This window comes from Ambystoma mexicanum, chromosome 2p (assembly GCF_040938575.1).
Source record: "Ambystoma mexicanum isolate Mex_15411 chromosome 2p, UKY_AmexF1_1, whole genome shotgun sequence".
NCBI classification, from domain to species: Eukaryota; Metazoa; Chordata; class Amphibia; order Caudata; family Ambystomatidae; genus Ambystoma; species Ambystoma mexicanum.
This window is the reverse complement of record NC_090923.1, coordinates 1475910856-1475922890: the sequence shown is the minus strand read 5'-3', so window position 1 is coordinate 1475922890 and position 12035 is coordinate 1475910856. Positions and strand designations below refer to the sequence as shown.

The window sequence follows — 12035 nt, the reverse complement described above, 5'->3', positions numbered from 1 at the left end:
CCTGTTCAAACTCTGCTCTTCCTGGGGGCTTGCATTCAGAAATGGCACATATTTCACTTTTTAACTGATTTTGCAATGTCGGACATTAACCCAAATTTACACACGTGTGCGCAAGGAGTATGGACATTAGTTGATGAAGTGTCAGATTTTTCACATGCACACATTTTGAGTAATATCCTCTTTTCCGCTAAAACCCCCCTGAACATACCACCGGGTCCTAACACGTCTTAAAATGTGGGCAGAAAAATCAAAAGAATTATGGTATCATTTAAATAATTTTCACAAGTCCGCTCTATGAATGATCCATCTTTTTAGAGTAATGTTCTGGCCCCAAAGGGGTGTGGTTTCCCCCCAGCACAAGGTTGAATTTCTGGTTTTTCCAGTTCTGCCAAGCCAGCTTGCTCTCACAGGCAGTGCTCCTCCCCTGTCCTTCCAGGAGGAAGCTCCATTTACGACTCCTGCCAATAAAACATTTGCCTGAGTCAGGACAGGGCTTTGTTCAGAGCTCCTGTATTCTGTGGGGGCTCCTCCCCTTAATTCAATTATCAGAGAGATGGCATATCCTTAGTGTGGCCAGCAAAAGGCAGATAGGCCTGGGAACACAGCTGTGACTCAAGTTTCACTCCTGATGGGGGGTAGCTGGTGGGCAGAATTCAGTTCCTTAAGCCAGGTTTCAGATAAAATGTCACTTTTTGTTACCCAGTTTAAGTCAAGACAATGTTTACATATGCAGCTAGAATGCTGATTCTAAGTTTAAAACTATGACATTTAAACAATTGCAACCTATGTGACATTCAAAGTAGGTCACTCAGTCAATTTAAACATTTAGATTTTTAGTGTCTTTCAGTCCAAATTTACTTAAACTGCTGAAATCCACAGCTCAGCCAGTCTTGTTATAAACCTTCAAGTCACTTCAGAATATAACTTTACATTGGATCCACCTCTCAGTAAGTCTTTCTTTGGCTTGCTTTGGGTTCATTTATTCAGTTTTCTACAAAAAAGTAAAATCTGGTGTTGTTTTAAAACGCCGGATTTTTGATAGTGGTGAGTACTGGTACTGCACCCCTTTTTGGGATTTAAGAAAATGAATTCCCAACAGTTATGGGTTTGCTTTTGGCAATCAGCATTGCCACTCCCAATGGTTTCAGACTACTGTGTGGGTAGTCCAATGGTGGTTTTAGGCAGTGTCCTTCTGTGCCCATAACATCGGCAAAAATGAGTGGCAGCCTATTCTTCATGCATTTCCCTGTGCATTTTCTGGGAAGCTCTGGCCATCATGATGTTTTCCATGTCAGTACTGCACAGTTTTGAGGTAGGGCTTGGATAAAAACATCCCACATTGGTAAGGTTAATATCAAAACCTGTATACTGTTCAACCTGTGCTGGATAATTGCCAAGAAATGTATTTTGCAAAAATGGAAATCTAATTCAGCACTGACAATGCTCGAATGGCTCAGAGAATTGACATATGTGAATGAACGTTAGGGGGGGATATATTGGGATGGCATTAATGGCAAACAAACCGAAGGACATATGGGGGCCTTGCAGGGAATACCTGTGAGATGGGCATTAATTTGCAGCCTCGTCACATACTCCAGACTCTATGCAATTGTATGAAGGCTGTTCACCCTGTACCCTGCGAGCAATTTAAAAATAAAAATAAAGTGTTTTTAATAAAAACATGTTCCACGGGCAGGGATAGTATAGCTTAGTGGCAATGTCTCAGAAGGAAGACCACGCTGAGCAGCACAAGTTTGAATCCCGGATCCCCGCTTGAAACCAAGCGTGTTATAAATAACCTGCACTTGCACGATCTGAATGTACAAGGCCTAGTAGGATCGTTCCACCCTCAGTCCCCTCCACACCCCCTTGCCTTGTTGCACCTTGAGAAACACACGTGTATAGGTGCACAATAAATGACCTATTAAAAAAAAAGTTTTTTAAAAAGACAACGCAGAGCAACACAGGTTCGAATCCCGGGTCCACGCTTAGAATCCTCTTCGGTATTATGCTCGTTATAAATAAATAATCATAATTAGAAATTATAATTATAATCCAGAGACTTTATTTTGTGAAGAAAGAATTTTTTTGTTTCTTCTTCAGGGAGCAAAACGCAGAGATGGACAAACCTCTGAGATTTCTAAAACCAAAAAGCATGTCCCGATAAACCATAAGGATGGAAACCTTGACCCGGTAACTCTATCATCGAAGGAGCTGTCCACTGAGGGTGCTAGGGAGCCATGAATGCCACAAAACCTAATGTCCCCTGCATGGCAAAAACCCAGCCTAAACAAAGGTCATAAACACTCTGCCTCATTACAAGTGTGGTGATCCGGAAACAAGGGTGCCCGTCAGCTTACCGGCACCCATGTTTCCGGCCCGCCACACTACGAGTCTGCCTGCCGGGACCACTGCGCTCAACAGGTCTGACCCTGCCAGGTGCAGCGGCCCCGGTAGGCAGAGTCGTCACAGAAGCACCAGCACCATTAGCAAAGGTACCAGTGCTTCCGTCTCCCCACTCCCATAGAGTCCTATGGGACTCTATGGGAATGGGGACTTACGAAATCTGGCGCCTGACTTCCGACGCCACTGGGACTTGTAATATCCTGGGGGCACTGGAAGTCAGGCGCCCAATATGGTGTTACGGGGTTGGCAGCAACCCACCTGCGGGTTACCGCCAACCTCATAATGAGGCCCTCTGCCTCTCCACCAAAAGTGGACAGGGAGACGTATGCTTTAAGTTATTAGTTGGATATGTCTGTTACTACCTCTTGACAAGAGGACTCTACACTGCCAGCAAGGTGGGTATTGGAAAACACCAAATAAAGGCTTCAGCTACCATAACCCACTGTGTTGCTTGTCATGTGTTTTCCTATGCCTACATAAAATCTCCCAAAATAAAAATAGGGCAAGACAGCTGCTAATGTCTGCTCCTTTTTGCCACCCGCACTGCTGTGCTGTCTTCAAACCACAGAAACTAGTAGCACATGCAACACAGACAAGCTTTTCTATTGTTTTATCTGATATGAAGAGGGCCTTTAAGATTAAGAAACATCTTTTCATGTATGGTCAGTGCTGTGAACTGAGAAAGTATATGTTACAAAAAATAAATAGGTTTCTAAAATTAAAATATATATTTGTATCTGCCTAAACATTCCCCAGCTGACAATGAAAAATAGGGATTACATTACCCCCACCTCAAAATCTTACCTTTAGCCCTGCCTTCACACATTGCTTTAGTGCATATATATTCCATTATATTTATGTGAACAAATATCTACGTTTGATGAACTTTGCACACACATATTCCTCAACTGATAGAATAAAGACGCATTGTGTCTATTAATGTTTGCCTAAATCGATACATTAATTGGATTTTTTCCAAACAAAACGTAATAGTGAAGAAATGCAGTCTGCTGGTTCCGTACATTGCCCAGATTACTGATTTGATCTGATTTACACAATATAAATATTGCCATTTTTAAAAGAATTAAGTAAGTCAAACCCAAATAGATTTAGTATTGGTAAAAGACAGGCCACCAAAGTCCATTCTGAGAATCTTCACCTTACATGTCAGATTTTAGATTTTAGAACATTTAGCCAAAATAATACAGTGAAAAGGTACCTAGTAAAATCAAAGCTTGTTGAATTTCTTTCATCACTTTGCTGCAAAGGTCCTTCTGCCATTCCTGCAAACATTTCCACTCATCTTCAGAGAAATAGGCAGAAGCATCAAGGGCTGTAACCTGTGAATTGAAGAGAATATATTCCTCTTGATTAGTAACTATATTCCCTGTAAATTAGTATATACTAATCATTCATTTTACAAATACTCTTAACTGTTTTACCACCATCCTCTCACCAAATCCCTTACCTTGTCTCTCCCATTAATCGGTCAAACATAGATGCCAAGTTACCATAACCATCACCTCTTGTGTTTCGCTTTAGTCACCCACAGTGGGACCGGTATGCCTAGATGTGGGTCCGGTGCCTGCTGGGCCCAGAGACCCAAGCTGCTCCTCACTGATGAGGCCCAACTAGGCTGAAAAATGTCTGGGTATTCTTGTGGACTCGTGCACAAGGGATGTGACCTAGCTGTTCGGGCTGAACTGCCACTTTTGGGATGGGACCAAGCCTGATTGTGTATGGTCTTTCTCCTTTTGTAATGGCTTGGCAGGTGAAGAACAATGGTCTGGCGGTTTGTCCAGAGCAATGTCAGAGGTTAAAATTAATTCTAAAGCTTCCAGCCATTACCTCTTGCGTTTTACCATAACCATATATCATGTTTCCAAATGTGGGGAGGGTTGTGCTTAAGTTGTTTTTTCCACTTATGTTGATGGCAATTGGAGGCAGAGTAGGGGCACGGATTGGAAGCGATATTTCCGACGTGCATTCCTCCTAGGTCTTGAAATGCCACCAGGTTTTACGGCAGCTGTTGTGAGTGAATGAAGGAATGACCCCTTTAAGAGGGAGGGAACACGCCATGGTGGCAGGGAGCGGGAGAAAAGGGAGGAGCAAGGGAAGGGAAGAGGCAGTCATAAAGTGAGAGAAATAAAGAAAGGTGGGAAACCATAAGTGTCTCCCGAGTTGTTCTTGTATGTGTGCGACGGGCCCCCATGGGGGGGGGGCAACAACTGGCGACAAGGAGAAACGAATCCCAGCAGTGCCACAAAGACAGCACCTGGAAATTAGGAGCACAGCAGAGGGAGCGCAGTGAGACCGCAGCAGGGACATGAGCCCCAGCTCACCCAACAGTAAAATGCCAGCGAAGAAGTCTGCATGACCTGCACCAAGGGAGGGGTGTTATGCCCAGCAGTGAAGAGCTGGGAGGTGGAGGGCCCAGCAGTGCGGCGCCCGGAGGGTCACGCCACGACGGACGGAGCAGAGCAATGAAAGAAGTGCCCAGCAGCCCGAGAAGAGCCCACCAGAGGATGAGGAGGGATCGGTGAGCTGCACAGCGTGCAGGCGAAGAAGCCGCCGTACCCACGGCGTGTGGCAGGACAGCGGGCTGGGTGCCCAGAAGAGGCGGACAGAAGGAGCAGGCAACGTCGCCTGCAGCAGAGGGTTGCCCATCGGACACTACAGCAACTAGGAGGGCCGCGGGTGCTGTGAGCCCGCAGTGAAAGAGCCCAGCAGCACGCGTGAGGACCGAAAGAAAAGAAAAGAAGGACAACGCCACGGAGGACCGGCAAGTGGCAGAAGCACTGGAGGAGTCATGGCCGCCACAAGAAGAGCGCAGCGTCCCAGACGGGGAGGAACCAAGCACTGGTAAGGAGTCCATGCCCCTCCCCCACTGCCGCATGCAGAGCAAAGGGAGACAGACCCGAACGGCCCACAAAAGCGCACTAAAATAATGGGGGGAAAAAAAACTATAGATATAATACAGATGGTAAACAAGCAGCCCTAAAGGCGCCACAATACACTGGCATGAGCTTGGGTAAAACAAAGCATATATTTCTGCCCAGAGTACCAGAGAAGACCCACGATCATAGCGTCGCCACCCATGTGGTTGAGAAACAACAAAGGGACATGTGAGGAAGCCTCACCGCCACAGGCCACCACGGGTACTGGACAGTGCCAAGCCCACAGAGACAACAAGAGACACACTGAGAGGCACACCATCCATACGCCCAACACCACACGGCTACCCACAAGGTGGCAGGACTCAGCAACCAACACGCTCCTCCACAACAAAATCGCGCTACAACGCTCACATGAGCGTGAACAAAAGAAGAAAAAAAAACAATATCAAACAAATGCAAAACAGAAAAGTAAACATTGTCTGCCGACTCTCTCTCTCCTAGCCATTCCCTTACCATGGCTACTATCTATCAGCCACCTGGTCAAATTTCCTCCTTCCTCTCCGAGTGGGCGGACCTCTCCTCCTCACTCCTGTCCTCAACCACTCAACTCCTCATTCTTGGTGACTTCAACATCCACCTGGATGCCTCCTGTCCCCCCTCTGGACTTTTTCGCAACCTCTGCGACTCTCTCTCACTCTCTATTCTCCCGTCTGGGCCGACCCATTCTGCAGGGCACACTCTAGATGCCCTGATCTCTTCTGACCTTCCCCTCTCTGTCCCTCTCTCCACTCCTCTCTCCTGGAGTGATCACTTTCTCCTTTCTTCCCACCTCACCCTCCCTACCCCACAGGCAAAGCCACCCTCATCACTGCCACCTTCCTTCTCGGTCATCCGACCCATGAAGCGTGTGTCAGTTGAGGCTTTCGCTGCCACCTTCTCGCCTCCTCTTCCCCCCTCGGCTGACTCCCATCCTGACACAGCCCTCTCCCTCTCTCCACTCTGCTATATCTGATACTCTTGATATCCTTGCCCCTGTCATGAGAATCCGCCTGAAGCCCAAAGCCAAATGCAACTCCTGGTATGACTCGGATCTCGTCACCCTTAAACGCAAGTGCAGGGTGGCAGAGAGGAAATGGCGTGCTTCATGTTCATCCTCTGAGAAACTGGCCTGTCGCCTGCTCCAAAGGCAATACCGGCTCTCCGTTCTCACCAAGAAGAGAGCCCTTATCCAAGCCCGCATCACTGCGGCATCTAACAATTTGGCCGAACTCTTTAAAATCTGCAAGGAGCTGGCCAACCCTGCTGCAGTATCTACCTCTCCTGTCCCCTCCCAGGCCCTCTGTACGGCACTGGCCTCCCACTTCATTTCAAAAACTCAGGACTTCCTGTCCTCACTCTCCTCCTATCACCCCCCCTCTATTCCCTGCCCGTCCTCTGGCCCTTCTGCAGCCACCTCTCCTCTCCCCTTCTCTGCCTTTCCCCTTTTTTCTGTTGACGAGGTTTCGAGACAAGTCCGATCTATGAAAGTCTCGTAAAAACAGGTCCACCCCTGTTCCTCCAAAACTATCAAGGACCACATTGACTCCTTGGCTCCTGCCCTTGCTGACTTCTGCAACCACTCCTTCGCCTCTGGAGTCTTCCCATCCCCTCTCAAGCACTCCCTTGTGCACCCCCTTCTTAAGAAACCCTCTTCCGACCCTTCCTGCCCAGCTAACTATCGCCCAATCTCTATCACTCGCTTCCTGGGCAAGCTCCTGGAGAAACTGGCCATCTCCCAGCTTAATCTCCATGCTGAATCTGTTGGTAGCCTTCATGACCATCAGTCTGGCTTCAGAGCCGCCAGAAGCACGGAAACTGCTCTCCTGAACATCTGTGAGGATCTACTCTCGAACCTTGACTCTAACATTCCATGTGTTCTCATTTTGCTTGATCTCTCTTCTGCCTTTGATACTGTCAACCATACCATCCTGCTCAACCGTCTCCGTGATAACCTGGGTATCACTGGTCAGGCTCTGGCTTGGCTGACCTCTTTCCTCTCAAATCGACCTTCCCAGGTACAACTGGGGTCTTTCCTCTCTGACATCTTTTTCTCTACCTGTGGTGTCCCCCAGGATTCTAACCTCTCTCCCTGGCTGTTCAACCAGTATCTGGCACTTCTTGCAATCCGCATCTCTGCTCTCTGCCCCAACTTTCAGTGCTATGCGGATGATACCCAGCTCATTTTCAGGCTACCCTCGGCCTCCTCTTCTCCTTCCCTCATCTCTGACTGTCTTTCTGCTATCCAGGAATGGTGTGCCGCCAACAACCTCTGCCTTAATGCCAGTAAGACTGTGATTCTACTCATCAGCACACCCACTCCTTCCTTCCCTGCAGCTCTCTGGCTGGCGTCTCTTGGCCCTCTTCCTGCTCCTACCTGCAAGGCAAAAAACCTCGGGGTCATCTTCGACTCCACACTCTCCTTCTCTCCTCACATTTCTGACGTTTCTAAGAAGTCACACTACCAGCTGCACCTCCTCAGAGGTATCCTTCCTTTCCTCTCCTTCCCCCAGAAGCTCACTGTCTCCAGAGCCCTGGTTCTCTCAAAGCTGGACTACTGTAACAGCCTCTATCTAAATCTGCCTGCCTCTACTCTCCGCCCGCTGCAACTCATCCAGAACAGGACTGCGAGACTTGTCCTTGGCCTCAAGCCCAGGGACCGTATCTCGCCAGGACTGAAATCGCTACACTGGCTCCCTGTGGCTGCGAGGATTAAGTTCAAAACCCTCTGCATTGTCCACAAGGCCTTCTGGGGCCTTGGGCCAAAATACCTTCAACTCTCTCTTCCTAAATATCTTCCTTCTCGAGCTCTTCGCTCATCCGCCTCCAACTCCCTCAGGGTCAGCCACTTCTCCAAGCAACGAGTTGGGGGGAGATCTCTCTCCACAGCAGGGTCCTCCCTCTGGAACAGCCTTCCTGCCTCCCTGAAACTTGAGGAGAACCATCTCCGGTTCCGGAAGCACCTCAAAACCCTCCTCTTTGCTTCTGCTTTCTCTCCCCCTCTCCCCTGCTAAATCACTGAAACTATACTGAATCAGCAACTGGGCCACTCACCAATCTCGGTCCTTGGCCCAGCCACTCTCCCCTGCACTGCCTCCCTGGCAACCCCTGCACTGCGGGACTGTCTTTGTATCCCTACAGCCCCCCTTCCCAGCACTTATACTGCACTTGCCACCAGCTAGCCCTTATTATTTATCTTGTACGTTACTAATCACTTTGTACTGCACTTTCCCCTCTCCCTTTCCCCCTTGCACTTTTCTCGTCCCCTCTACCCATGCACTTACGCGATCTGAATGACACCTGGCCTAGTAGGATCGTTTGTCTGTCTCCCCTTGTTCCCCCCTCCCTGCCTCATCGCGCCTTGAAACACTTGTGTATAGGCGCGTTACAAATACCATATCATTAACACAGGGCCATCCCGCCCGCAGGATTACTTTATTACAACCCCAACGGAGCACAGCAAGGACCAAGGATCACCTGAGTGGCCGCGCCACACAGACCCCCGGTGCTACGCACCGGCAGACCCTCCCATGACTCGTCACCTGGACGCCACTGCACCACGTACCCACATTCTAAAAGATAAGAAGAGCTCCCACGACCTTGGGAAAGACACCGTCGCAACCTGCAGCCATCATGGTTGACCAAGCACCTATGGTTGCGGATGGAGAAGCACCTACCCATGTCAACCTAGGACCTGCATCATGCGCCGCCCTTATGCGATGACCCAACCCATTCGCATTGAACCTGCATCATGACCAGTGACAGAGATGGAAAGACTAGGTCGAGGAGTTCGAGGACTTCCAAGGAGCAATCGGGGGACAAGACCAACCCAACAAATTGAACATCTTCACCAACCTGGCAGGGAAAGAAATAAAAAGCATAATCAAGACGATTCCGACACAAGGACGGACCACGTACAAATGCCTTCTCACAGCAGTCAATGACAGGCTTGTTGGACAGAATCCAACAAAGACTACGAACGCTTCACATTCAATCAACACGGACAGCGCCCGCACGAGTCTGTTGGAGAGTTCGTCATTCGTCACCAAAAGAAAACACACAACTGCGACTTCGCCAACTTCAATGATGAGGAGGCTATACGACTGAGGATCATAGAAGGGTGCACCTCGTCAACGCTTAGAAAACACCTTCTCAAAAAGCCCCTACCCCTGGACAAAATACTCAATCTGGCAAAGACGTATGAGAGGGTTGAAAAACAGGCAGCCGCCGTTGAAAGCAAAAACAAACGTGACACCATCGCGGCCCTCACTGTAGGGCAGCCAGAATACAATGAGCCCACAGGACCCTGGAGGTGGCGGAAAGTCAGAAGACACCGGCAACGAACCCTCAGCAAGAAGCAATGCCACTGGTGTGGGTGGAAGTTCCCTTACGGAGGACCATGCCCGGCCATCGGACGTAAATGCTGGAGCTGAGGCCAAGATGGTCACCTCCAAGCGGTGTGCCGTCCTGTACCACCACCAAACAGGACCAGACGACCCGGACAATCAGATGGCCCCCACGACCGGCCAATACACTGGAGGACCTGGGCACCATCAGCCCAAGCAGGATACCCAAGTCCACCAACGACATGGCTAGACGTCAGGAAAGACATCGAGGACATGGATACAAACCAACCCAGACGACACGGGTATGAACACCCCCTCTACACAGAATTGCGCAACACAAAGGGATACGAACTGGCACACGACACACAAGCCTCACCCATCCCGCGAGATGATAGCGAGCCATGCAACCACCCCGGACTCTTCGAGATGTCGTACCCGGGGGGGAAGGTGGAGGCCACAGCAAACGAAGGGACAGAGCAACGCAACCGGACAAGGGCGGGAGCACAGCCCCTGGATAAATCCCACGCAGTCCAGTGGGGATCAGCACAGCCGGTACAGCCACAAGGTCAGTCACGACGCGACACAACTCAGGGGGACCACAGAGTACCCGTCGCCATCCGCATGACACCGAGTTCCGCCACAGGGCACAGCCGTCTCAGCCATCGGGCAGCACTACAGCACGCCCTCACCAACATCCACTATAAATCACTTGAAGCAACCCAGAGGAAGGACCACACACCTGAGCAAAATATGGAAGAAGCAAGCAAATCTAAAGAAAGGACGGACCGCGTAGACCCCATCCTAGTGACAAGAGACAGAGAACCAGCGACAACCACGACAAAGGACCACAATGAAATGACGCCAGAGTCCTCCCCCTTCCACCAGCTATACCTGGAGGAACCTGAGCAAATGAAAGAAGGAAGGATTGAGACGTACAAAGCACCATGACGAGAACGGGCAAGCGAGACCTGGGACCCCCGAACAGGCCCCATCCAACAAGAAAGAGACCCCAACGACTGATTGAGCCGATATAGTCCGGGAAGTCTTATGCTAAGTGAGGGGGGAGGTGTTGTGAGTGAATGAAGGACTGACCCCTTTAAGAGGAAGGGAACACGTCATGGTGGGAGGAAGCAGGAGAAGGGAGGAAAGGTAGGAGCAAGGGAAGGGAAGAAGCAGTCATGACATCATCCTTTAGGATGGGGAAGCGCCTGCGTGGGTCCGCCCACGCCTCCGATAATTGAGAAGAAGAACATAAAGAAGAAGCAGTCATGAAGTGAGCGGAATAAAGAAATGTTGGAACCATAAGTGTCTCCCGAGCAGCCAGCATGACATTTAAAGTGGTGTAAAAGTAAAACCAGTGCATTTACATGAAATCTGCATTTTTGTTAGCACCTACTGAAAGCAAGATGATTCCACAGAAATCTATTATAAATGCTACCTGCCAATGCGCAAATAGCAGACAGAATGTACACTATTTTACAAAACAAAATGCAGAAATAAGGCGTAAAGGCAATCTTGCCTATTTTTTCACTTTGGTTTCGCACTCCATTTTGTAAATGAAAATTAGATAGAGGGGACTCAACAGCAGGTAAATGCTAATTGTGCTGACCTCTCCATACAATCAGCACTTAGTTCGTTGGTATTCGTTGGCACCTTCCTTCAGTGAGACATCAGCGCTACACTCACCGCACACGAATCCTGTCTGGACATTTCTCGCCAACGACCTTGAACGTACGCCTTTTGATCTCTTGTTTTTAACCAGTCAGGGGCTTGTACATCACTTCACAGAAACAATATAATACAAAAATATTGTATTCAAAATGCCAAGAGAAACAACATATCTTCGCTACCAACAGCCAACTGAAAAAGCAAGACTATGGATGAACTGCGCTTTGCCAGATTATGAGACACTAATCACCCCGTAGGGAAGATTCACTTCCGGACGAATGTTTAGGAGAGCCGCAGCTCTAAAAGCATCAGTCGTCATGTGACTCGTCACGAATGCGACTCTTTCCTGTCCTTGTATGTAGTATTTATTGTTGCAGTTATTGAAAGGAAAATATACACTGAGCATGTGCCGGTGAAGAGTGTCTTTCATTCACAGTCTGATGCTGCGCAGTACGTGGTAGGAAGCAGAATGCACATGGCGAATCACCTAAAGGATTGATACTGATCTAACATGTATCGGTTTCTTTGTACAAGGCTATTGCTGGCAGAGTTACGTGCCTAAAATACTGCATTTTATCTGACGGATATGTTCTAGCAAAATTTATATGACGAGAGTAATATTGTATAAGTGGTCTTTTTCACTGCGACTGGCACAACGCATACCATTTTCATAGAATTTGGT

The 12035-nt window shown here is 48.8% G+C and overlaps 1 protein-coding gene across 5 annotated transcripts in view; it reads right to left on the bottom strand.

Annotated features, from left to right (window-relative positions):
• Positions 1-11597, bottom strand: part of LOC138567645 (zinc finger protein 583-like) — a 441626-nt gene extending 430029 nt beyond the window's left edge. For 4 of the 5 annotated variants that reach the window (XR_011302266.1, XM_069646111.1, XM_069646112.1 and 1 more), the window contains exons 1-2: positions 11372-11597; positions 3626-3746 (exon numbers count right to left, since the gene is read on the bottom strand). Coding sequence is in view for 4 of the 5 variants with exons in the window: in XM_069646111.1 (XP_069502212.1) it covers positions 3626-3746; positions 11372-11395 (145 nt within the window). In the remaining variant the exon portion in view is untranslated. Of the gene's footprint in view, positions 1-3625; positions 3747-11294 lie in introns of all 5 variants that reach the window. The other variant, XM_069646113.1, reaches the window with a different exon arrangement.
• Between the last annotated feature and the right edge of the window lie 438 nt (positions 11598-12035).